Source organism: Tenrec ecaudatus, chromosome 4 (genome assembly GCF_050624435.1).
Source record: "Tenrec ecaudatus isolate mTenEca1 chromosome 4, mTenEca1.hap1, whole genome shotgun sequence".
In the NCBI taxonomy this organism is placed as follows: domain Eukaryota; kingdom Metazoa; phylum Chordata; class Mammalia; order Afrosoricida; family Tenrecidae; genus Tenrec; species Tenrec ecaudatus.
Window position 1 is genome coordinate 69,607,917 of NC_134533.1, and position 27,838 is coordinate 69,635,754.

Below are 27,838 nucleotides of genomic sequence, written 5' to 3' on the forward strand. Positions count from 1 at the left end.
CCTTCTCGCTTATGAACTTGTGACTAAGTAAAGCATCACTGAGAGGTTGTAACATCAAAGTGCCTTCTACCGTCTGTCCATGTTTGGTGAAATTGGATTTCTTTTCCTTAAAGAAAAACTAATTGAATTTAGCTGAAGGCTGGGTGTGTTTGCCCAAGCTAGGAAGGGGTAGGCTAAGTCGCAGTGACCATCCTGGGACCCTGTGGCTTACCCTTAGCCGGCTGGGTCAGAATGTAGCATAGGAGGAGGCACCCAGACTCCAGCTAAGTAAGTGCCAGTGGCACGGGGCTCCCACAGAGCTCTTGGCGGAGAAGGGGCCAGACGCTAGTGACGGCTCCTTGAGTCCACACTACACCCCAAGCTGTCACGAAAGCTGGTCAAGGGCACACCACTACTCAAATCCTTGATGCCATCAGTCCAAGTGAGTCTCTCAAAGGGCAGGCCTGTTACTGCTTACATTAGGAATTCTCCGTAGCCTAGCGCATCCATGCTGGATACAGTTTAGCTTGAAAAAAATGCTTGCTGGATGCAAAAAAGGACAATATAAAGAAATGCTAGAGTTGTTCTCTCCTGTAGAATCCAAATTCTCTAGAACTACTATTGTTTTGCCTTGTTTGTCAAGAAATGTCTGTCTGCATATAATACTCAATTTCAATACCTGCATAATGTACTGTAGATATAGTCAAGTCCCATTTTATGTAAAATTATACATCTACACAAGACACAAGTGCAAAATGTGATCATTACTTTTACAAAAAAAATAAACTCATTTTCAGAAAAGAAAATCTCTTGTTTATTTCTGGTACAGTTATTTTCCTTTCGGCAGTATGTTCTCTGATCTTGAGCTAGTTCTAACTATCCTGTGTATACTTACCTTGTCCTAGTTTGAACTCTTCTGTTCTTTTTTCCCCCCAATCATTTTATTAGGGGCTCATACGACTCTTACCATAATCCACACGTATATCAATTGTGTAAAGCACATTTGTACATTCATTGCCCTCATCATTCTCAAAACATCTGCTCTCCACTTAAGCCCCTGGCATCAGCTCCTCATTTTCCCCTCCCTCACTGCTGCTTCCTTCCTCACGAAGCTTCCTTGATAATTTATAAATCATTATTTTGTCATAGCTTGCCCTGTCCGACATCTTCCTTCACCCACTTTTCTGTTGTCCGTCCCCCAGGAACTCTTCTGTTCTTATGTATACCTTTTTCCATTTTTTTAAATTGTAGCAAAATATACATTAAAAAAAAAGTTCAGTTTTAACCATTTGTAAGTATACAAATTCAGGGGCAGTGATTACATTCACAGTATGGTCAATCATCACCACTATTTCCACAACTTTATCATCATTTCAAACAGAAACTCTCTGCTTATTCCCTGTCCTGCTCCAGCCCTAGTTCCTAGTAACCTCTGATCTACTTTGTCTCTATGAATTTGCCCCTTTGTAAAATTCACATATGTGAAATCATACAAGTCATCTTGTGCTTTGCTTTTTAAATTGAGCACGTTTTCAAGGTTCATCAGGACTCCACTGCTTTGTATGGCTATACCATAATTTTGTTTACCCAAACACGGCTATGGGTGCTTCGATCTTTTGGCGATTGAGAATAATGTTATAATGCTCGAGTCCCTGTTTGTAGTTTTGGGCAACATGTACCTAGAAATGGAATTACTAGGTCCTATGTCAATCCTAAGTTTAACTTTTTGAGAAACTGCCAAACTCCTTTGGGAAACTGCCAAGCATAGTGGTTATGCCATTTTACATTCCTACTAGCAATGGATGAAGGTAATCATTTCTCCACATCTTTGGCAACACTTGTTACTTTGTGTTTTTAAATGCTATTCTTTATTGGTACAGCAGTCCAATCAATTTTTTCTTTTGTTGCTCATGCTTTTGCTTATGGTATTTTAAAATCTAATAATTCATTGCCAAATTAAAGATCATACAGATAGGCTCCTCTATTTTTTAAAAAGAGTTTTATATTTTTAACCCTAATATTTAGGTCACTGATCCATTTGGGTTAATTTCTGTAGATGGTGTGACACAGGGGTCCCATGAATACTTTCTGAATTTTGCCGTATACCACTACATTTCCTATTAAAAAAGAAATAACATACATAAATACAAGCTCACAAGAAGTTAAAGTCCTTAAGGATGTAGAGACGATCACATTCCGTATCTGTAAAGATTTAACACAGTAACTCATTGCTTAAACAGGTCTTATTAAGGTGTGCCAAAGACATTAAGACTATCTCTCTTGAGCTTGGACCACCAATCTTCCCAAGGATGTAAAGATTCTCTGCTTTCAGTCTTTAATCGAGGATTATTGCCATTCTCACTTTCCCCTACTCCAAATCCAATCTACAGAGTATAACATTTTAGGAGTAGCCAGCTGATAGGATTTAAGAAGTATTTGGAGATGAATTAGGTAAGAATCAGTACATTCCCGATGAGGAGAAACATACTGCAGCCCCAGCAGGTACAGACACTGATGACCCTTCCCAACTCGACTCACTTGGTACCTGCCCAACGAGGCCAACTTACTCACCAGCAACAATGAACCACTGCCAGTCCTTTTTACCCAGAATTTACTCCATAGCATCTCTTACCTTCTAATACAGAGTTTATTAATGTATTATATTATTTATCCTCTATCCCTGTCTCACCCGACCCGCCAACCACCACCAGTATACAAATAAGCTTTGTGAAGGTAAAGGTCTTTGCTTGTCACTGTTACCTAGAATAGTACTTGGCAAAAAGTATTTGTGAATTGAATATGTAAACTCCAACCTGGAAGTGTGGTATTTCGGATAAGAATCTGTCCTCCCTATACATTGGAGGGGAAGGGGGTAGCGCAAAATAGGTGCTTATAAAGCCAATAATTAGTCCTAGGAACCAAATCAAATAAATACAGCCCATCATTCTCACTTTGCCAAACTCAACTAGTATCAATGATTTACTAATAGTCCTGGATAAAGACAGAGCAATCAGTTAAACCACCGACTCATTAGATTCAGGGAGAAGAAGCCCCAAAAGCACTTTTACTCGCTGTCTGACTGCTGATTGACAGTACTCTTAAGTATGGTGTTATTTCCTGTTCAGTCTCAACCCTGAAAGCACCATACGCTGAAGAGATCATAACCTTTCCTCTGCTCCATCACTGGCTGTCTCCTGCAGGTGCAAACACCTAAAACTAAGGGAAGACGACTGACAGGAGTGTGGTGAGGGTGAAGTATCAGTGGGTAGTACAGAAAATGCACTGGACTTTGGATTAAGATGTACAGGGAGGTGAGTGAATCCTGGATCAGTCACCATTGTTGGGTTAAATGACAGATGCTGGCTAAAATAGAGAGGGCACAAACTGGGAACTATCACCAAGCCTTCCCTTAGCTGACAGTGGTGTCCGAAAAAACAAGGTGAGCAGCTTGAACAAACAGGGCTAGGATCACTTGCTGGCCATTAGCCCGTGAGCACAGCAGATACTCAGTGTATTTCCAGACCTGATTTCTGAACATCCCAACTTTCGGAGAGGGAATCATCTGATAATGGTATTAAACATGCTGAGTAAAGAATGATGCCACTTTGCTAAGTGCTACAAAGGATACAAAAATGAGTCAGAGATCTGCTTCCAAATAATCAAGGAGAGACAAGTATAGATAACCTAAAGTTGGCCATGATCAGATAACCACTGAAGCTGTGATGGCTCTAAGGAGGCTCATTGTGCTCTACAATGTTTGCTGTATGTGTTTGAAACGTTCCACAGTAAAAAGTTAGGAGAACAGGGGAGTTCACTGCCCGGCAGGAATCAGACACATACAGGAACAACCACAAAGCAAAGCAGCAAGAAGCGGAATGCTTGTGGAGCTGAGAGGTGGGAGAGTGCCTGGAGGTAAGCTGGGAAATGGGATCAGTCGCTGAACAGATTAAGGAGGACAAGAACTGGAACTGACCTTGGAGTGGAGATGACAAAGAGACCTGAAGAAAAGGCCCTCCGGTCTGACACTTTTTCACACACCTTCGACCTGACAATCTTGGAATTTTCAAAACTATTATGCCACTTCTAAATTTATGAGTTAAAAATATTACTCTTATTGTGAATGAAGTGGGGAGGTTTACATTTCAGATGAGCAATTGTGTATTCAATCATTTAAGCTACTTATCAAACTCCCCATGAGCTTATCCTGGCCCTCACCCTCTTTGATTTCTCTTCTCCTCTGTGGCTTATTATCTTCCCCTTTACCCACAGTAATACTTGCCAAACCTTTAGTCTATTGCTTCCTCTTTCCTCCTTGCCCTTCCCCAAATTTACTTTGTTTGAAAGTAATTTAAATAATAATAGAAATACAGTATCATTGTCTGGCTGTGCAAAGAACACACCAGCCTTGGTTGGTCTCAGCTTGGTGCTGACACAGCAGACACTAAGAAAATATGATTTGAATGGTTAAGTGCCTGACAGCCTGACTGCTCGTATGTACACATGTGTCTGATGGAGGCATCACAGAGTAACGGCTTTTGATAACCTGTAGTACATGCATTGTCTTTCTTGAGTTTCCCCTGAATATAGCAAGCATCTACTCAACCTGCAGATTCAGCCAAGCTCACATGCTCTGCTACTTTATCATGTACCCACACTGCTCTTACATCATTGACAACAGTAAACTATCTCTGTTTGCCTGTCCTTCTTTTCCACAGTGACTGCCAGCTCCCCAGGGTCCCTACCCCCCTAAGGATTAGCATAGAGTCTGGGTGAGAGCAAACATGTATTTGTAAAAATAATCGATTCATTTCAGATGAGGAAGCAGGGTGTTTGTGGAGTTGTCAAATTCTTGGAAGGTACGTTGGTCAAAGCCAGGTGTGGATTCCAGGTCTCTCTTACATACATCAATCTTCCTTTTAAAGACTAAGTGTCTGGTACTAAAGAAAGCAAATAGGGAAACTCAGTGGCTGGGAACAAGTTCACGGCAGCGGTGCAAGAAAAGGTCTGCGCAGACCGTGCCTGGAGGTTCCTACATCCTGGTTTCCTCGCTCTTTGCCACATGCATGACATGTCCCAAAGTGGGTCTTGCTGGCAGGTAAAAGGCTTACAGAACCTGCTTGAAGAGACCATTAAAATTATTGCCTCAACTGCCCACTTCAGTGGCCGCTATTATTAATTCCCAAAGTCTGCTTGCTCTTATTAATAAAAAAGATTTTGTGTGTCCAATTACAGCATGGAACTTCTCTATTTCCCTGGTTTCCTTCAGAAGTTCAAAAAGTTACCCCAGTATGAAAAATTGCCCCGAGGGAAGTGACTGCAGACTTCACAACAGGGATAGAGGTGGATCACAAAAAGGATGGTGGCAATTGACCAACACACAACATCACACAGCATCGTTTATAAGACACAGGTGGCTGCCAGAATAATGCCTAAGGTCCCAAAGTGAACAAGAGATGCGATGGAACCTAAAGCCAGGTCTCTGTCTCCCTATCTCCCGCCTCTGATGAAGCTAGCAGTGGGGAAAGGGTGGGAGAGCTACCTTGCTAGCTAACGCAGTCCCAGGTGGGAAGAGGCTTCTTACCTTTCATTTCGGCTGATGGCTGCCACCATGAGAGCTGTCCAGCCAAGTTTGTGCCGTGCATTGACGTCTGCACCTTCTGACAGTAGCCTGAAAGCAAACAAATGGTTTCAGTTTTGTGGCTTGTCCAGAAGCCCTGGCGGTGCAGTGGTGAAGAGTTCAGCGGCTAAGCAGAAGGTGGTCAGTTAGAACGCTCGACGAAACTCTCAGAAACCCTATGGGGCAGTCTCGCACAACCTGTATCACAATTCACTATCAACAGAGAGCCACCTGATGGGAATGGGTCTGGTTTTTGGTTTCAGGTTCGCCATGAAAAGAATCACAGAAAAAATGATAGTAAACAGGGAAACGGAATGAGGGTGGAAGTAGGAAAGGCCTTGAGAATTCCCCCATTCCAGCTCTCTGGACACTCTCTGACCCCAGGTTCTCTCCACCTTTCCTTCTTTTCAGACCATCCCTTTGACGATTGTTGTCCTCCCAACTTTCTCAGACTAGAGAGTGCCTTCTCTAACTTATTGTCCTGGCGCTCATGACTTCCTTGGTCTAGAATGCCCTCTCTCTGACTCTTTGCCCATTCTAGTCCCTCTCTCTAGTCCTTCCCGAGAAAGCTTCCGTACTCATCAAATCCACTGCTTAGTACAGAACACCTAATGCCACTCTTAATCAAGGTAGACGCCAGCTTACAACAGAACCACACTGACCAAGTTCATCTGTATGTTGAAATCCTGTAACCCAAGAAAGAGGTAAAAAGAATGCTAGGCAAGCTAGATTAGATGCCTCAAAGAATCCACAAGAGCCTATTTTAATCCACATGCTATGGCTTGGTGGAGAAAGGGCTGAAAGTACATCACTACAAGTCTGACGTGTGGGTTCTGGGAACAGGGTACCCTGAAGTGATAGATGGAAGAGGAGGAAACCAACAGTCAGATAGGAACCTCCCAGGGACTTCACATACTTGTTTTGCTTTCTCTTACTCTTCCCACGACTTTAAGAAGTTGGCACTGATCTCTTCTTTAGCCCATGTGCTAACTACGCACAGAAACGTGCTCAAGGTCACCCACTAGTTAAGGGGTAGGATCGTGATTTGGGAGGGGCACTGGCGGTGTAGCCGTTATATGTGGTCACATGGTCAGCAATTTGAAACCCCAGCTGCTCCGCGGGAGAAAGACTGGGCTTTCTACCCCCATAAGGAGTTAGTCTTGGAAACCCACAGTGGCAGTTCTACCTTGTCCCATAGGGTTGCTAATAGTCAGATTTGACTCGTTGGCAGTGAGTTTTTATTAGTGATTTGAACTAGGTTAATAATTACTCCCAAGCTTGAATCCCTGTCCCCTCACGATTTTTCTTGACAGATCTTGGTTCCATGAAAAATAAAAAAGAAACTAAATTTATTTCACTAAAGCAGTAGGTGTGCTTGGTCCTAGGCTAGAGACTGTGCTGGAGGGTAAAAGCAGCACACAACTTGGGGCTCGGACATGGATGGACTAACGAGAGGCTAACAGGAGATAGCAGGAGACCTCGTCTGCAGGTGTGCGGTCTGACCTTAAGTGCTCAGAAGGCCGAGAGAGGGCAAACCCCACGGGGAGTGATTTGCCGAGGCAGGTTCTACTTATAGGGGACGGGGCTGGAGTGTTTGGGGACACTGGTGGGCTTCTACTTGTGACCGGGAAGCTGCCTACGTTTCAGTAGGTTCTAGCAGAGTGGGCACGGGGCAGGGCCTGCAGGCATGGATTTGAGTCCCAGAACCATTGTTCTGTCACAATCGGTAGTTAACGTTCCTAGGACCCAAGTCACCTGAGGGCTCTGCTGTTGAAAGAGTGGGGTGCTGAGGTGTAGCTACCACTTCCTCAAGGCCTCAGCCATGCACTGGGGCGGGGCAGAGGCGACCAAGCACACAAGGCCACATCTCACCAGTGAGTGGGTGAAGTGGGGCGATGGCACCAAAAGGGAGCCCAATCTCTGAGGACATGATGATAAAGGGGTGACAGAGGAAGGCATGGGTATGAAGCTCTGAAAGAGGTCTGGCATGACTGAGGCACAGATTGTATGGGAAGAGTACTGGGTGGAGGTTGGGAAACCCTGTCACTCCCCCAAGTTTGGATACTTTCTTCTGGTCAAAGACTTGGGCTTCTTACTACAAACGAGGGACTTAGACCTGGGCCACTTACTATTTACAAGGGGGCTTCTAAAGCTCCTGGAGGAGTTGAATGAAAGAGTGAATGAGAAATGTTCTCAATTTTTATAGTCTTCTTGTCCACTGTTAAATGCCCAAGGTTTGGAACGCTGGGGATAAGTGGTCTCTGAGACAAAAGTTGGTTTTGGGACACAACTTCCTTGCTAAGACAGGGAGCCATGTGGTGTAGTCAAATGCTCATGGAGAGACTGGAGTTCTGGGTGAAAATTCACAGCACAGAAACCGAGGGCTTCAAGCACCAGGCCGGGAGGCCAGGGCAGTAGGCATGAGCCTCTTTGAGCCATGGACTCCTTTGAGAATATGATCAGAGCAAATGACTCTTCAGAAAAGCATGAGAGAAAACACACACTTAATCCACATATGATACACATGCAGTTTCTGCTTTGCACTTCTCCCTCCGGGCAGGTATCACAAATTCCTTTGTAGCAGCTGGGTTCCTGTGAAGCCTTTGAAAGAACCTCCCCAACAGGCTGAAACCAGTCACCATCAATCACACGCAGGGGGCTGTTGATCCTTAAACTTCTACCACAGGCAGTAGAGTGGTCATTGAAGGTTTTGAGACACACACATTTATGAAATTAGCCTAATAGCGTACCCAGGCTGAATTTGAAAAGGGGAGTAGAAAATGGGAACAAGGAGCCCCATCAGGAGGCTGCTGGGATAAACCCAGGGGCTGATGTAGGACAGGTCAACACGAAAGCAGAGCGTGGGCAGAGACACTCAGGGAAGGCAACCTCTCAGGACCAGGCCAAGAGCAAGGGTCACTGCCCACGGGAGGTCAGAGGGATTTTTGCCTTTGAGGGCCTCATTTCCTTATTTTCCTGTCCTGTGTCATCTCCCTGGGTTTATTAGAGCAGCCTGGGAATTCTGGAAGCAGGGCTGAAGAAAGAGGATGCCTTGTCTTTTTGCCCTTTGACAGCTCAACACTCACGGCCATCGAGTTGATTCCCACTTATGCCCCTATGGGTTTCTGAGACTGTAACTCTTCATGAGAGTAGAAAGCCCCACTTTTTTCCTGTGGAGTGGATGGTGGTTTCGAACTGCTAACCTTGTGGATAGCAGCCCAAAGTGTAACCACTACGCCATCAAGGCTTTTTTTTTTGAGGGCTTAGTGTCGCATAATAAAAACAAAAGCACTAATAGAGGGCTGTGGAGTAAGTGAGACCTGAATTCAAATTCTGCCCTGGCTATATAACCTTCAGCAAATTCCTTCTCTGAGGCTCTGTTCTCCCATCTATAAAATGAGGACACTAATCTCTCTCTCTCTCTTTAAAATCATTTTATTAGGGGCTCATACACCTCTTATCACAATCCATACATACATCCATTGTGTAAAGCACATCAGTACATTCATTGCCCTCATCATTCTCAAGACATTTGCTCTCCACCTAAGCCCCTGGCCTCAGGGAGGACACTAATCTCTAATATGCAGGGAGATCCCAGCCCAGAACCTGGCCTATAGAAGATATTAAATATACAGCAGTTCCTGCCTGCCACCCTACCTCCACTCCTATTGCTTTGACCAAACCGTGTCTGGTCTCAAGCCGGTAGTGGCAGGTTGGCCAATTACCAGGATACTCAGACGTGATCATACCGGATGACCTGGATAATTAAGCCACACTGGCTCTGGGCATCCCTTTATTCACTTATCCAACAAACATGTGACCACACCCACTGTGGGCCAGGCTCCATGCAGGCTAACGGGAAGAGACAGAGATGGAGGAGGTCCTGAGCCAGGAAGGAATTTCTTTTGTGAGGAGGGATTCCTAGCAGAGAGAGAACCTCTAAGCTTGCTACCCTCTGAATGAAGAGAACAGACTCTCTGAACAAGGCAGAGTCCAGAGGGGTGGGGCTGGGGGTTTCCTCCCGCCTCTGCTACAGGCTACATCTGACACTCTGGGGAAGGTATTGTGATGCCAAGCTTCAGCCTCTTCACAGGTTCCCTAGGGCTCCTCATCCCTTGCCAGCTTCACAGAGGTTTGCAGTTGGAGGCTACACTGAAATACGAAGGAACGGGCTCTGAGTTTCAGACGTACTCTCAGGAGGCAAAGCTTGGTGTTTTTCGTGAGATTTCAGCACTGAATTTCTGCCTACCTTCCTGATTGAACATCATTCTTTGTAGCCGCTCAGGTCTGAGGTATAATGAGAAAAAGCCGCACCTCTGGAGTTCAAAGGCCAGAGTTCATTCAGATTTGGGCTCTGTCACTTGCTAGCTATGAGATGGGGATCCTAGTCCCCACTGAAAGGAGCCCGGTGTGCAGCACTTGAGCCCTTGGCTGCTAACCCAGAGACCCACAGTTGGACTCCGCCAGGAAGTCCTCAGGAGCGGGCAGTTGGCTTCAGTAAAGGCTGGGGCCCTGGGAACCCCATCACTGCTACTGAGTCAATTACAGCATATGGGCAGAGGAGAATTACCCTGGGACTTCTGAAACTGGAAATCTTTATGGGACTGGAAAGTCTCATCTTTGTTCCACAAAGCAGTTGGTTGTTTCAAACTGTTGACCTTGCTGTTAATGGCCAATGCATAGCTCACGATGCCACCAGGGCTCTACCTCAAACCAACAAACTCGCTGCCATCCAGTTGATGCCAAGTCACAGGGACCCTATAATAGGATAAGCCGGAGCTGCCCCTGTGAGTTTACTGGAGTAGAAGCCCTCTTTTCTGGGTTCGAATTGCTGGCCTTATAGACCGTGGCCCCATGTGTAACAGCGCTGCCACCAGAGCTGCCTAGGCTCTGAAGACAGTTCTCTTGTGTCTGATGGGGTTGCTATGGGTTGGAGATGACACAATGGCCGTGTTTAATTTGTCAGACAGTGCCGACGGTTTTAAAGATGAAGAGACACCCCAGAGGAGGTCTCCATAAGGAACTGAAAGGAGGGCCAGAAATAACTCATCCCCCCATTAAACCCAACCCTGAAGGACTTTCCCTCTTTCCCATCTGGGGGGACCCATCCCCCACCTCCCCTCCAAGAGCAGAGTAGTAGTCCAAGAAGTTAAGATTTCACAACCCGGGTTCTCCTGGGTTTCACTTTGTTGCTTTGCAAGTGAATGCCCAGCAGGCAGTCATTTCAAAGCCCTGGGCCAGTGGGGGGCGGGTGGCTGCCTGCTGAGAGTGGCTGAAAGGGCCTTTGAGGCCCCAGAAAGTCACCCTTGCTCTCTCCAGTGATTTACACCAACAGACAAAATGCAGCGAGTGAATTAATCTCTTTTAAAAAGAGCAATGCTTGTGACAGAGCACGGTGTCTGGGAAAAGGTTAGGATTCCATCATCCCCGAGATGATGAGTGGAGTGCTTAATGTACGCTGCCACTCAGGGCAGAGGAGTGCGAGCGGTGGACTAGGCGTGGGGGTGGGCATGGCGGGCCTTCCAGGCTTACTCCAGACTTTGTAGGGGGCCCTTTCCTAATGAACGAGGTGCCCGGTTGGCAAGGCAGGGCAGTGGTGGGGGATGCTAATTGGGGAGGTGGCCCAAGGTGGTTGAAGAAGAGACAACTACGCTGGAATCCTAGTTCTTGCATGACTCTCAGGCAGTAGCGTGAGGCTGGGGACGAAGCCAGGAAGATCTTGGTTCAGAGCCAGTCTCTGCCACTCACTGGATGCAGAGCCTGGGATGAGGGAACCACCGAGCCTTTCTGAATCTCGGCGAGTTCCCTCTCACTCTGGGAGCCTGTATCCATATCTGTTATGGATATGCAGTTATGATTATCATTTTCTAATCTGTACATACCTGATTTTAAAAAAGAAATGGAGCAAAATAGGGTGCTCTATGAAAGGTGTACACAGAACATGGAAGCTTAAGTGCTGATTAGCTAAATGATGAACTAGTTCAAATCTGCAGGGACAGAGTAAGGGTTCCCTAGCCCCAGAGCTGGAGATTACATGGAACAACAAATCAAGGGGGAAGACCGTTTACTCCTTCCTGTCCAGCAGGGATCCAGGATGTCCGGAAGACTGCAGGCCCACAATAGTGGTCTCTCTGATTGAGGAAAGGAAATGAGGGAGTCACTTCACTTTTACTGTGACTGTTTCTGGGTTGTTTGGGGTTTTATGTAAACACACACACACAATCACGCGTATCAATGATTATATAAACTCAAAACCACATCACTGCCATCAAGTCCATGCTGACTCGCTGACCCTACATAAGGTTTCTGGGACTGTAAATAGACTACTTAAAAAATAACCATCTTTCTTAGGGAAAACAAAAACTCCTACACTTTCCTCCTCTAGGAAGTCTTCCTTAAGATGGCTTGGATGCCGTCACAGCGCTCAGTGTTTACCCGTGTCATTACAGGACACTGCTGAGCCGTCTCAATGCCCCGTCTAAGCTGTGTGCGTGCCCCAGTCATCAGCGTGCTCTCTTCAGTCCGGAGGCGTCTTCATTTCTTCAATCCTGGTGCGATCACAGGATGACTCGGGGTCTGGACGACTGCCCACAGCATCCATACGCATGCCCTGCTCACCAGGCACCACTGCTGCGTGCACTGGAAGGTAGCTGGTTCATAAGATGCCCTTTTCAGAGAGCGCAGGCTCCTCTGACTCTGTGGGAGTGTGGGATGTGGCTATAGACACAGGCCTGAGGGCTGGGGGTCATGGGGGCCTAGGCCCAGTTCTAGCAGCGAGTGAGTGAATGAACCTCTTTCATTCTGAGTTTTACTTTTCTCTGCAGTAAAATAAGAAAATGAAAGAGTCTCTCAAGGCCCTGACAGTTCTAAAATCTTATGATTTTTAACTATGTGTCGTATCTAAGTGCACATTAAGAGGACTCCTAGCAAAAGAACACTTAGCAAGACTTCCTAGGAAAAGACAATTTCTTGGGTTTGCTGCTTGCAGGGAGGCAGGAAGTAAGTAGGGGTGTGGGGGCTGTTTTAAGTTGTGCTAGCACATCAGACCACAAAATCATATCATTGTGTGCTCACCTCCTTGATAAGATCTCTGAAGACAAATGGGTGCATAAGCAAATGTGTGGTGAAGAAAGCTGATGGTGCTCAGCTATCAAAAGATATAGCATCTGGGGTCTTAAAGGCTTGAAGGTAAACAAGTGGCCATCTAGCTCAGAAGCAACAAAGCCCACATGGAAGAAGCACACAAGCTTGTGCGATCACGAGGTGTTGAAGGGATCAGGTATATAAGGCATCAGAACAAAAAATCATATGATTGTGAATAAGGGGGAGTGCAGAGTGGAGACCCAAAACCCATTTGTAGGCCTTTGGACATCCACTTACGGAAGGGTTGTGGGGAGGAGACGAGCCAGTCAAGGTGAAGTATAGCAAGGATGAACCATACAACTTTCCTCTAGTTCCTAAATGCTTCCTCTCTACCCCCCACTATCATGATCCAAATTCTACCATACAAATCTGGCTAGACCAGAGGATGTACACTGGCACAGATAGGAATTGGAAACACAGGGAATCCAGGACGGATGATCCCTTCAGGACCAGGGGCGAGAGTGGTGATACTGGGAGGGTGGAGGGAGAGTGGAGTGGAAAAGGGGAACCAATTACAAGGATCTACATATAACCTCCTCCCTGGAGGACAGACAACAGAAAAATGGGTGAAGGGAGATGTTTGACAGTATAAGCTATGACAAAATAATAATTTATAAATTATCAAGGGTTCATGAGGGAGCGGGAGCTGGGAGGGAGGGGAAAAATGAGCTGATGCCAGGGGCTTAGGTGGAGAGAAAATGTTTTGAGAATGATGAGGGCAATGAATATACAAATGTGCTGTACACAACTGATGTATGTATGGATTGTGATAAGAATTGTATGAGCCCCTAATAAAATGATTTTTTTAAAGTGCTAGCTAATCAGCTCTCTCACTCTGGAGGAAGGGAGGGTCCACTTGATTTTTCCACCTCCTTTTTAATGACCAATCAATACAAAGCGGCCACCGAACTTCAATCGTGTATTGTTCCAACTGCTTTCCGGGTCCTTCCTGTGAACAGGCCCTCAGCTGCAGCTGTGGGGGGAGTGGGGGGAGAGCTCAGAGTGAGGAGCCCTGTCCCACCTGCATCAGAGGCCTGGAAGCAGTGAGCCATGCAGACCCAATCATGATCACTATCTGGGGCCCTGGCCCTGTTTACAGTAATAGCAGCACCAGGCCAGGCTGGCTGAGCGGAGGAAAGGCTGCCTGGGGCTAGAATCCACACACAGCTTCCATCTGCCTTATCTACTCAACCTGTCAGTGCTGGGGGGTGGGTCGAGGAAGGGCTGGGCCAGCAGGCTGTGGGTAGACTGGGTGGATACATAGGTAGGATCCTAGTACTTTTAACTCTACAGGGACACTAGCTGCAGCGGCATCTTTTGCATCCACCACTTGAACTGAGCAACCTCCTTCAAGGCCCATCTTGGAGCCCTTCCTCTGGGAAGTTCTCCAGATGCTCACACTCCCAGGGATAAGACCATGCCTGGGCAGTGAGGTAGAGAGGGGTTGGCATTTTTGCAGCACCTACAACATGGGGTACACTGTGTAACATGTCTGCAAGCTTCACAATTGAGCGTTTTCTATCACACGAAGTTGTTTTAATGTCTGGAATTAAAGAGTGAGCTATACAGATCAATCAGTTCAATCCTTCCTTTTAGACGCTCAGATAGCAGGACTTGGAAAACATCACTTTTGAAAAGCGGCTGTCTGTATCTCTCTCAGTCATGAGAACCACTGAGAAAGAACCTCAGGCATCAGCCTGCTAGACCTACCTACCAACCGATCAGGGATGCTACGCTGAGTGTAGTAGGTGATATATGGCAATGTCTATGAAAGCACCTACTTTTTCTAAGTGTTTGTTGCTCATATTAAACTTACTGTCGTTGCTCAAGGACACACAATAGGGAAGCTCAATGAATATTTGCTGAATAAAATTGCATAAAGTCGAAAGTTAGTGTCAATCAATCTGCCTCATCTCTCTTACAGTTTCTAGTCCAGAAGTTAGCATACACTAAGGTGTATTGATTCTTATTTTTGAAAATTATTTGGAAATAATTTAACAAGTTACAGAAAGAGTATAAAAACTTTCACTCAGATTCTCTTCACATTCCCCCTCATCTGCTTTGCTACTCTTTAATTTTCCGTGACCCTTGTGGGAGTTTACATCAAATAGGCCTCCTTTACAGGTGTTTCATAGTACAAAACATTGAACATCGTAAGGGTATTTCTATTTAATATACAGCTCATATTAAACTGTGTTCCATCATCCCAATAACAATATGTATAGCACTTTGCACCGTCTGCCATGCAGGCTATACAAGCCAGTGGCTCTGCTATGACCAAGCACGGCACATGCCTTTGGTTCCTTTCATCTAGCCGCTTCCTCCACCTTTCCTTCATTTCCATGATGTTGGCCCTTTGGAAGAGCAGAGCTGTTTGTAGACGATCCTTTCCTCTAACAGCAAGCTCCCGAGGGACCACTTCCCAGCAGGCACCCCTTCATTCCAGACACTCCTCTTGCGGAGTGAGCTGAGCAGGGTGCTGAGGGGGCTTTGTTGACATCTGAAGTATCTCCATCTTCAGAGTTCATGAAGCAGGCCCACACCTGGCAAACTGGCCAAACTACAAGTGAGGACTTTGGAGACGGGGCCAGGGGATTGTAGGGGAGAGCAGCAGAACTGTGGGTGACAACAAGGACAAGCAGAAGCACAGAACCCCTTGTGACCTGCCCACTGGATCCTCTATGCCAGAGCGTCCACAGCAGGGGTGGGGAACCTTTTTTCTGCCAAAGGCCATTTGAGTATTTATAACATCATTTACGGGCCATACAAAATTATCAACGTAAACATCAGTCTGCTATATTTAATCAAACATTGAATTAACTCACCCCTAATGTGATGACTGAAACTGGTGAGGTGTTAGCAGGTATTTGTGGGCCTTATATGGCTTAAGGGCAAGATATTCCCCACCTCTGGAACCATCTGGAACCATCTCTGTCTTCCCAAGCAATGTGTGCTATGTTTGGGACTAACTGAAATACAAACGTCCAACAATACAAGACCAGGTGAACCACACCCCCCACTTACCCCTAATCTGGGTACTTCTGCCCAGGTTATATGGGATGTCACTGAGTCAGCACCGCCTAGGTGACTGGGTGATGAGGAAAGGCCAGTCCAAGCAGCTCAGGTGTGGGAAAGGGCTATGGGCGCCACCTACTGGCACCAGAAGACTCTAGGTTGCTTCAGAGGGCAGCTGGGCAGCTGGCTTGTTGCCAAGAAGCAGTGAGACCCAGAAGCGGCCCAAACTCCTCAAATAGAATTGGCACTTGAGCCACCACTGCCAAGTTCCAGACCGCAGGGCAATTTTGAGTCAAAAATAGACTGCGAACCAACCACAATATCTGGCCCCTAGAAGGGTAGCTGCCGAGGGTTGACCTTCACATATTCAGATTCACTCTCAACACTTCTGCTCCATCTCCACACCAGGTTCTGTGCTGGAGACTGAGGGCTCAGAGGAACCAGACAAGCTCATAAGGAGCTCCAATCTGAACAGAAGGCGGAGAAATGCGACAAGTCATTGATTTCAAATAAATTCGTTACGTCTCCCAGGTGCTCAGAGATGTCTGTACAGCCAGAGCCCAAAAGAACATTCAGCACGCTTTGCTCTTCATGTCTTGAGTTTGCTGTGTTTCAGGCCCTACTAGCATCTATGACCTCCCATGGTCCCCCACTGACCACGTAACTACGTGGAGCCGGTGACTAGAGACCTCAGATGTATACCGGCTAACTGCCAGTAAGTGGCAGAACTGGGAGTGGGGCCACACTGCCCTCCTGTTCATGCATCCCAGCTGCTTCTGCCCTTCTGCCCTATATTTAGCATGGGGCCAGCACACTATACGCACCTGATGGAGCTAACTAGTTGACAGACATGATAAAGAAAAATCTTCAGCAGAAACATGGTTATCTGAAGGATGGAGAGACTGCCCAGTTCTTTCTATCTAGAACCTTCTCTGTTGGAAAGAGACATTTTTCACTTAGTCTCAAGAAGGACTCAAACTACTGCATCCACTTCTTCATGGTCATCTCCATACCGTCACCCCCACTTTCCTATCCACATGGCAATGTACCGTTTCAAAGCACTCTTCCTTTAAGGTAAAACAAGCCCAAAAGCCCAATATAAGACCTCAGGAAGCCCTGGTTCTCAGCAGACTGGACAGCGTAGCAATCTAGGAATGGGATGCAGCTGCCACGAAAGCCAATGAAACGCTAGGTCATGTAAAATAACACAGAAACTCTGAACAAAGGAGAGAATGACATTGCTTCTCACACTACGTGTCATGTCACACTAGAATTCGGAGGGGACACTGAAGCTTTGTGACTGTTTATTAGAAAATGACTCGGATGAGGGGATCTGAAACCACAGTTCAGGACTGTCTCACAGGAGGCTCTATTTCTAACCATTTAACAGATGTGGGCTCTGTGTGGTCTTCGAGGGCAGTGATGGGACTCAATGGGGTCAAATTACAGAGGGAGCGAGTGTGGAAGGACAGCCTATTACTTGTCAAGTGTTTCATTCAGATCACTTCATAATTCATCAAAACATAAAGCCCCTTTCTTGGCAACAAATGTATAAATGTGCTTGACATAATGGATGAATGCATGTATTGTGGTAAGAGCTGTATGAGCCCCCAATAAAATGATTAGAACAACAACAAAAAACACCTTTCTGCTAATTACCAACAAAGCACACACAAAAAACCTGTTTCCTCTGAGTGCATTTTGACTCGGAGCGGAACTGACTGTTCCATAGTGTTTCCAAGGCTGCACTCTGTACAGAAACAAGCGGAGCAGCTGGTGGTTTCAAACCACGGATGTTCAGTTAGCAGGTGGGCGCTTAACTGCTGCACAACCATTACAGGGCTCTAACTGCCCAGAAATCTTTTTTGAAAAAAATCATTTTATTAGGAGCTCATACAACTCTTATCACAATCCATACATCCATCAATTATGTAAAGCACATTTATACATTCATTGCCCTCATCATTCTCAAAACATTCACTCTCCACTTAAGCCCTTGGTATCAGCTCCTCATTTTTCTTCCTCCCCCCCGAAATTATTTCTATAGCTCTTTAGATGCAGATATCGCCTATCTCCAGGCCTCACCTAAATGTTGCTTGTCTATGTTAAGACTATGGATATGCACTAATTGCAATTCTCTTACAAAACTGCAAGTGCCTTAAAAAGCCAAAGCCATGGTGATACATTTTTCTGCTTCCTACCCCCCAATGCCTTATGGGGTATATTGATAATAATGGGCCTTAAAAATGTACAAATGCCCATCAAAGAACAACAAAAAAATCATCATTTGTGCTCATCTCCCTGAAACGACCGCTGAAGACAAATGGGTGCATGAGCAAATGTGGCGAAGAAAGCTGATGGTGCCTGGCTATCAAAAGATATAGCGTCTGGGGTCTTAAAGACAAACAAGCGGGTATCTAGCTCAGAAGCAACAAAGCCCACATGGAAGAAGCATACCAGCCTGTGCAATCACAAGGTGTCAAGGGATCAGGTATCAGGCATCATAAGAACAAAAAATTTTACCATAGTGAATGAGCGGGGGAGTGCGGAGTAGAGACCCAAAGCCCATTTGTAGGTCACTAGACAATCCCTTACAGAAGGGTCTTGGGGAGGAGACGAGACAGGGTGAAGTATAGCAACGATGGAACATACAACTTTCCTCTAGTTCCTAAATGCTCCCCCCTGACCCCCCCACTGTCATGATCCGAATCCTACCTTGCAAGTCTGACTAGATCAGAGGATGTACGCTGGTAGAGAGAGGAACTGGAAACACAGGGAAAACAGGGCAGATGATCCCTTCAGGACCAGTGGTGTGAGTGGCGATAGTGGGAGGGTAGAGGGAGGGTGGGGTGGAAAGTGGGAACCGATTAAAAGGATCTACATGTGACCTCCTCCCTGGGGGACGGACAACAGAAAAGTGGGTGAAGGGAGACGTCGGACAGGGCAAGATATGACAATAATTTATAAATTATCAAGGGTTCATGAGGGGAGGGAAGGGAAAAAATGAGGATCTGATGCCAGGGGCTTGGGTGGAGAGTAAATGTTTTGAGAATGATGAGGGCAACGAATGTACAAATGTGCTCTATATAATTGATGTATGTATGGATTGTGATAAGAGTTGTATGAGCTCCTAATAAAATGATTTTTAAAAAATGTACAAATGCCAAAGAAGATATACAGCTGGCCAATAAGCAAATGAAAAGATGTTCATCATTAGTTATTAGGGAAATGTAAATCAAAACCACAATGAACAAAAAAAGAACTAAACCTGTATCTCTCATGAACATAAATGCAAAAAACGTCAGAACTTCTCCATAGTATTTCTGAAACTCTCCTGTAAGTCTACAATTTTATCAGTTTTTTAAAAGCCACTTTCCATCCTCTCGGATGCTGTAATGAGAAGACAGATAATGATTAGTACTGATGAGGAGGCGGAGCACCTGGGACCCTCAGGCACTGCTGATGGGAATGGAAATGGTGCCGTTGCTTTGAGAAACAGTGTGGCAGCTCCTCATGACTCAGCAGTTCTGCTCCTAAAGACATATGCAAGAAAATTGAAAGCCTAAGTCCACACAGAAACCTAACCGAGAATGGACAAAGCTGCATGCAGATGTAGAAAAAAGGAGAAACTGCTCAAATGTCTACCGAGTGATGAATGAGCAAATAAAATATATGCCCATGTGATGCAATACTATTCAGTCATAAAAAGGGATGAAGTACTGATACATTCCAAAATATTACAACAAATAAAGGAACATCCTCACAACAGTCCCCATTTATATAAAATGCCCAAAATAGGAATGAGCCCTGGGGGCCCTCAACCACTAACCAAGAGGTCCACAGTTTGAACGCACCAGCTACTTGTGCCAGGGAGTCGTGGCCGCCTGCTGCCCTAACAATGCCTGCCCTGGGAAGCCCTGTGGGGCAGTTCCGCTCTGTCCCATGGGCTGCTCGGTTAGAATCTACCTGATGGCTATGAGGCTGACTTGGTTTTACTCGGAATATACAAATCCATAAAGAGAAAAAGCAGATTAGTTATCAAAGTCGGAGAAAGGGGAATGGGAATGGCTGGTAACGGGTCCCAAGGTTTCTTTTTTGGGGGTCATAAAATATTCTGGAATTAGACAGGGGTAATAGTTGTACTACTTTGTAAGCAGAGGCAGCTCCCAAGTGAAAATACAGTCAAGTTACAATGCACTACACTTACACCTATCTCTGTCTTTCGTTTTTTTTCACCGTGTCCTTAGCAATATGCACTACGTACCATGGTGTGGTGTATAGTCTGCGGACGCTATCATTCTCATGCCAACCCGAAGGCAAACACAGATCAGGTTTACAGATACAGAGGGCTAAAGGTAATAATAATAACTATTTGTAAAAAAGGCATGTGACATGTCAGAACCAACTTACAACAAAGTACCAACACCATTTTCCACAAACAGCTCACCAAGGTAAATAAAATGCACACACAGAAACAGGTGGAAAGAATGCAATTGTGTTAAAAAGTTCGAGCACTGTGCATGTCTCATGACATTTCTAGAAGAGAATTTTGGTCTCATTTACCCTCACTCAATACTCTAAAAATCTTACTTTTATTCATATTTTTCTAATAGAAGTATAAATCATGGTTAAGAAATCATGGATCAAGTTTTGTAATAAAGAAGCAAAACCAGAGAAACTCCAAAAAAGGAGGTTCAAAAGGGTTATAGAAAAATAGGATTGAATTTTTCCACAAACTTTTGAAGCCCCCTTATATACACACAGAGGGAGATATTTATCTCAAGTAAATGGCTCATGTGGCTGTAGAAGTTGACAAGTCCCAAGTCCATAAGTAGATGCTAAGACTGGAGGCACCTCCTGACTCACACAGCTGCAAGGTCTGATGGAGCCAAGTTGGCCAGGTTAGATGGTAGGTTGCTGTGTCAAGTTCCAAGAACCAAAGGTAAGATTATGAGATTAAGAGCAAAATTCTAGAGCTTTGTCAGAATGTCCGTATATACTCTATGCAGGACAAGACACCCCCAAGGAAACTTTCCTTCAACTGACTGGCTGCTCAGAGCAGATCTGACTCTAACCCAGTGGTTCTCAACCTTCATGACCCCCAACCATACAATTATTTTCATTGCTACTTCATAATTGCAGTTTTACTACTGTTATGAATTGGGCGACCCCTGTGAAAGAAAGGGCCACCCAAAGAGGTCACCACCCACAAGTTGACAACTGCTGTTCTAACCGATCTCATCATGGATGATGACTAATGTCAGAACTGCCAAACCACCTAGAATCACGGCTCAGCCAAAAAGACAGACAACCTTAGCCACCACACCAAGTAATTGGAAAATACAGAACGGAAACTGTGTTTGCTCGGAAGCACTTCACAGCCAGGTCTGAGAGCGCTAGCATTCCTTAGAGCACATACTCCTGAAGTATGCTGTTCCAGAAAGTAGGGCGAGAACCAGGTGAAAAGCTGGTCTCACAGCAGGTGGGGCTCTTGCCTGCATGCACCCCTGTTCTAAGGTGCCAGCCCCAAGTAAAGTCATACAGCAGCAGGATAGTTGGGTGCAGGTACACATTATCCTGCAGGCCCCAGGTGACCAGTGAAATTCATTTTGTCCAAGCAGGGATGCATGCGCCTCTGCACCCAGGCTCGCACATCCATTCTGTGGTGTCTGCACAGCTGGAAGAGTCCAATGGCCTGAGTGCAGCAGCTGGCCAGCTGCAGGGCGGGGTAGAGTGGGGTGGTCACAGTGTACCAGCTTCGCCCTCCTGAGTCTCCTCTAACGCCTGAGATGTACAGATCTGTACACTTCCTAGGCTGGAGCTGGTTGCCCTGGTGAGAGCCGATTCTGGGACAGAAAAAGGGATTTCTTCCTGCACTGGAGAGCAAGTGGTGTGCAGGGCAGGGAAGGAATCCTGCTGGGAGAGGAGCTGCTTGAGAAACTCAAGGGTGAGCTGGTGAGGGTCTGCTGCTGGGAACCAAAGCTCTGGGTCAACAGTACAAGGCCGCATTAACTCCAAGGGACAGAATAAACTCACCCAAACCCTGAAATCAGAGCCATCACGATAGAAAAGATTATGGGTATGGTGCATTTTGGAACTAACATGCAGAGGATACACAGCATGCAAAGACACATGATATGTGCACTCTGTGTAAAATATGGCAGCTGTCATAACAGAACCCTGCTGCAAGTCAGGGACTATGTGTATACTAAAACCCACTGAACTGTATTAACTTAAAAGGGTACACTTTATGGTATGTGAATTATAGCTTGAATGAATGCTTTTTCAATCAGGGTTTGCTTGTCCTCCAAGAGGTGGGGAGCACCGTGAGCCTGGAGTTGCCTGGTGGATGCTGTCCAACAGAGAACGGAAGGAGGGGACCTAAACCCTAGACGGGAAAGAAGGTTACAGACAAAAGTGCCTTACATCAGCGGTTCTCAACCTGTGGGTTGTGACCCCTTTCGGGGTTGAAAGACCCTTTTACAGGGGTCACCTAAGACTATCGGAAAACACATATTTCTGATGGTCTTAAGAACTGAGACACCGCTCCTGTCTCTAGGTGCGTCCGCCCACATGCAGACATGCCCACATGAGTACCCCGCATGAAGATTGCTATCCATCCTACACCATGCTTCAAGACAAAATTTCATTCCTTTGTAAATAGATATAAATATTTCACGATATATAATTACATATTGTTTTGGTGATTAAGCACTGTGCTTTAATTATGTTCAATTTGTAACAATGTAAATACATCCTGCCTATCAGATATTTATATTATGATTCATAACAATAGCAAAATTACAGGTATGAAGTAGCAATGAAAACAATTTTATGGTTGGGGGTCACCACAACATGAGGAACTGTATTAAAGGGTCCCGGCACTAGGAAGGTTGAGAACCACCATCCTAACTCCTGTCTGGCTCGGGCAGAAGCTGTGACTGAGCCCAGATCTGCCAGCCTGGGAAGATCCTCCCTGCCTGGCTGGACTTTGAGCCCCTGGGAATTCCAAGGGCCTCCCGCAATTGTTTGTGCTTTGTATCCTGTCTCTGTTGACTGTCCACCTGCAAAGGCTGATCACATGCACACACACAGCCCAGGAGGCCTGGTGCTATCCCCCAAACAATAGGGCATTGAGATGGAAGCTTCAGCTCAGGCTCACAGAGATTCTTATGCAGCCTTCCTGGCCTCCCACCACATGAATGACTGATCCTGAAGATCAGTCAGCTAGCTTAGCTGCTTCCCAGGGTTGTGTCCTCCTGCTGAGGAGCAGGAAGAGAATAAACAGGCTTTCAATCAACCAATCAATCAAGTAGCCTGGCCTTATCTGTACTGTGTGCCTTTTGGTTGCCCAGTCAGTCTGTGTGACTAGTTATGCTAAGTAAAGGCCAGAGGAGGTACCATGTACCTTACTTACTGTGCCGGGGTTGTAGCCCAGGTGAGGAGACACATACTTGAAGTGATTGAAAGAAAAGACCAGGGAGGGAATAATTAAACGTGACGCCATATAGCTCCAATTTTAAGACCTATGGGGATTCCTCTAAGATCAGTGTGAGTCAGAATCAGCAGTCAATTGCACTGAGAAAAGCATGTATCTGGATTTATGGAGACCTTGGTTTAAATTGCTAAATCTGCCAGAAACTAGAGCTTTTTTAGCTGGACAATGGACATAATACAACCTGTTCTGAAATAAGGTGACAAGGAAGGGTACTAGGTGGGCAAGTCAAAAGTACTTTTAAAAACAAAATCATAGAAACCTTTATTGCAGAAAAATCTCACAATGTGAAGTTATTGTTTCTCAACACATGCTCCACCGTGGTCAATACGCGCCTGAAGGCGGTATTTCCGTCTCTCTAACCCACCCCTGGAGAAGTCTGTGCACTTTGATGGACACCCTGTCAAAATGGCAGTGTGGGCGTCCTCCTGAGACTCACTGTTCTTGGGGAACGGAAAGAAGGCTGAACGTGCAAGATCAGAGCTGCACGGTGGACAGGGTAAGCTTCCCGAATGAAATTCTCTCAGGACAGCCCCTGCTCCCCTCACAGAATGGGTAGGTGCGTTGATGCGATGGAAGCAATCCCTCAGGCCAATGTTCCTGACCTTGTCCTCACCGGCGCAGCTTTCATTTCCCTTAAAACTTCTTCTCAATGAACCCTCACGCTGGCCCTGGCTCCTCTGAGAAAGTCCATTAAGATGAGTCCTGTGGGGTCCACAAGTCACCACAACGGTCTGAGCTGACCTCTCGGCCCCCTTGAACCTTTCACTTGAAGATCCCAAACACTACGGAGGGAGGTGTATTACTGAGCGAGCCTGTCTACAGCCATTCACTGATTGCACAGAAGTGTTTTGAGGAGGAAAAGCACACAGATATGAACTAGAACCCTGGTAGCAGCAATTGTCCGTCTACCCTGGTACCCACAAACAATGAGCGTTCTGCCTCACACAGTGGCTATCTCATACCCGGCAGCTTTTATTGCTAGTCTGGGTGTGCACACTGGCGAGAAAGAGAGGGCTTGCGGTGGGTGATGAAGCATGACCAGGCCCTGGCGAGACAGCTGGACAGAAGTGGAAGCCCGTGCGAGCCCAGGAAAGAGGAAGGTAGGCTTCAAGTCTGACCAGGATGGGGTGTTCAAGGGAAAGAGGGCACGGCCCACTGGGCTGGTGGGCATGGGGAAGGGGCGGCCAGTGAGGCGCAGAGCGGAGAGGAAGGCAGCTGAGGTCTCGGTTTGACAGCTTTTCCTGAAGAGAGGTGGACAGAAAGATCTCCCCTTTAGTTAAAAATGGTCCCCAGAGCACAAAAGATGCGAAGAGAAACACCAGCCTGGGAAAACCTCTCATTTGCAGCCTCCTGGCTTCCCCATCTGTAAAATGAAAGGCTGGGCTGCCTCTCAAGCAGGCGATTTTCATGAAATTCCTTGAGCTCCCCAAACTCCTGCTTCATCGTCTAGGAAATGGGGATAGAGTACTTGGCAGAGTAGTTGTGAAGAGGAGTTCCCGATTAAAGCCTCACACAAAAAGACATTAATAAGCACTAGCTGTTACTGAAACAGAAAACCCCGAATATCTAGGTCAAATAAATGAGTAAATGTCATAAAACTAAAACACGGTAGGCTGTAATGATGACAAACATTTACCTCTAACTTTTGTAAAACACTTTCAACAGTATCCCGCATTTGCTGAATATTTACATGAACTGCAACAACTTAGCAGTGGTTTGCCACCTCCAAACTCACAGAATTGGGGGGGGGGTTGGACAATTAAGTGCTTAACCGGGGAGTGTGCAGTGCCCAGAGCCCTGGGAAGGGTCACAGAAATGTTTCCTGGAAGGTGTGACACTGATGACACAAAGGATGAGTGATTTTCCAGACGAAGGTCCATCTGTCTAGAACGCTCACAGGTTCTGAGAAGGGGGTCACACAGGTATCATCCAGGCTGCTGAGAGATTTCAGGGTCTAGCCCAAGGACACCCAACCAGTGGGGTCAACATGAGGCTCAAACCAGGGCTCTCTCCCCTGCTCCCCAAACCAACCCCACTTTGGGAGGCTTCGTTCTCTGCTCGCTCAAGGGCTTGGATGCTAGGCTTCTGGTTGGTTGCTTCTTTGACTCACTAGCCCATGACGTTCAGGCAAAGCTGCCAACCCAACCTTCCCCAGGGTATAAGCAGATGTGTTCCATCACCGAGAACAAGCAGGCGGGGACGCGGCAGGTTACACACTTCAGAAAAGTGGACAAACCCTGGGCCACTCTGCAGAACTGTCGGATGTTTGTGTGCGCTCAGGACCCTTCCAGAGGGACTCCTCTTTCTCTGCAGAGCTCTATCCTTGGGAATTGTGTTTGAAAGTGTGAAAGAAAAGCTCCTTTAGGAAGATTTAGTTACTAGGCACAGAAAAGAAGGCTCTTATAGCAGACCTATTAAAGGTCATGTAGCTAGTTAGTTGGTGACTACTATCAGAAGTCAAACCCAGGTCTTCTAATTCTAAAAACCCTGCACTGCTCCTGTAACTATGTACCTTCCAACATCCTAGCTAGCGCCCACACACAAACCTGACCGTGATGCTAGAGAGCTCTCACTACGAACATCAAATGACCAAGGCCAGAGCCCTGTGAGGTCTTGCTCTGTGGTCTAGGGTAGAGCTTCTGCTCCAATCTGCTGCGCGCGGCAAACACATTCACCTATTTCCTGGTTCAGAGAGCGGGATGTTTTGGTTGCTCCGATGCCATCATTAATATCTTCCCATCCAGCCGAAATGATGCAACAATCAATAAACAGACAGCCTCGCGGAGGCCTCGAGACAGCCAAATGTATTTACCAGCCAGGGTTTTTGTTAATTAGATAAAATCCTCAGATCGATGTGCAAGACATTTACCTATGCTGTAGCTAAACACATTCTGGACACCTCAATCCTGGCACCTGGACAGCAAGTGCCTTAAGCACCAAGCTGGGGCATCCAGGGACAAGATCCAAACCAAGCCAGGAGCAAAGCTAGAATAAATGTGTCTGTCCCTGAACAAAAGCCAACCCTTCCTTCTTGCCTGAACTGCATGCCAAATCATGATTTTTCCAAAACCATCGAGAAAACCCACCTCAAGCTGGGATTTGGTCCTTTCTTTTCTAAAACTATCAAACCAGGAATATCAAAACAGGACATCATAACAGTCTCTGAACTATGGAGATACTTTTTGAGGGCAGCTGGGGAGAGACAGAAACCCGCTCAACTTCTTAGTGGGCATTACCACGCAAATACCCCACCAGCATGCTCAAAACTGAACTTAATCATTTTTCTCCCCAGGCCAGTCCCCTTCCAGGATCCTCATCTTAGTGAATGGCAATAGCCATCTACATAGCAAATCAAGCCAGACACCTGAAATTCATTCCTAACACCTTCCCCCAATCAACTACACCCAATCCCACCCACTCAGCATGCACTGATCCTCTGTGTGGCAGGCTGGCACCAGACCAGACTGCTTCCTTCTGTTGTCACAGGGTCACTGAGTCAAAACTGACTCGACTGCACCTAGCAGTGTCTCAGGTACTGGGGAGGGAGGCACTCATACTGTTCTAACCTCCACAACCGGCTAGTTGACTTCCTCAGTCTCAGTCACCAAATACCACCATCCTCCATTGCCTGCAATCCCAGTCCCTTCCCAGCCAGTCTCCCAGCATCCAGCGCACTCTCCATCTGTTCTCCCCTGAGAAACCACTGATCCTTTAGACAGATCTCGATCACGTCTAGCTCTGTCACATGTAAACAGACTTCCTTAGGGTCCTCCAAGGGTTGCCCACTGCCCTTCAAACGAAATTTTAAAGAGGCCAACATGGCCTTTGGATCCAATGTGGCATAATCCCAGTTTAACTCTCCCGAGTTCACTTCAAGTCCCTCTCCTACTCTCTGTTCCTGGGTTTCTCCACTTGTCTTGACCCCAGGCCTTCCACCTCTGCTTCCTTTATCTGGGATTTCCGTCAAGTTCAGTTGAAGCCCATTTAGTGAGAGGCTTTCCCTTTCTGACCTTCCCCACTTTCTAGCCCCCGCGCCACATTCAAGCCTGGGTCCCCAGGGTCCTGTACTTCACTTTCTGAAAGCAGGTTGAGATTGGATTCACACCATATGCTTCACCCATGTGAAGGGTACAAGCCAGCAGTTGTCAGTGTAAAGTTGTGTAACCACAATTCATTTTAGAACATTTCGTGATCCCCTCCAACAAAACCCACTGGCAGCCCCTCCTTACTCGCTCACCCCACTCCAGCCCTAGGCAACCACTAACTGGTGCTGGCTCCACCGATCTGCCTGTTCTGTACATTTCATGTACATGCAATCCTATTGGATCTTCTGAGCGTGGCTTCTTGCGTTCGTGCACGGTTCATCCATGCTTTAGCATGCAAGCATCAGTCCTTCCCTTTTTCCAGCCTAATAATATCCCATTGCATGAATATGCCATATTGATCCAGTGGTCAGTCGATGAGCATTTGGGTTTTTCCCTCTTGGGGCTGGTAAGAGTACAACGATAAGCACTTATGTACAAGTCTGGGGGAAAGGGGTTTTAGTTCCCATGAGTGTATATATAGACCTCAGTCTGCTTTGACTG

The 27,838-nt window shown here is 46.3% G+C and overlaps 1 protein-coding gene across 1 annotated transcript in view; it reads right to left on the bottom strand.

Moving 5' to 3' along the window:
- CLPB (ClpB family mitochondrial disaggregase) overlaps positions 1-27,838 on the bottom strand; it is a 158,296-nt gene that overhangs the window by 120,956 nt on the left and 9,502 nt on the right. Inside the window, exon 3 of the mRNA XM_075546224.1 lies at positions 5,561-5,647. Coding sequence (XP_075402339.1) covers positions 5,561-5,647 — 87 coding nt within the window. The remainder of the gene's footprint in view (positions 1-5,560; positions 5,648-27,838) is intronic.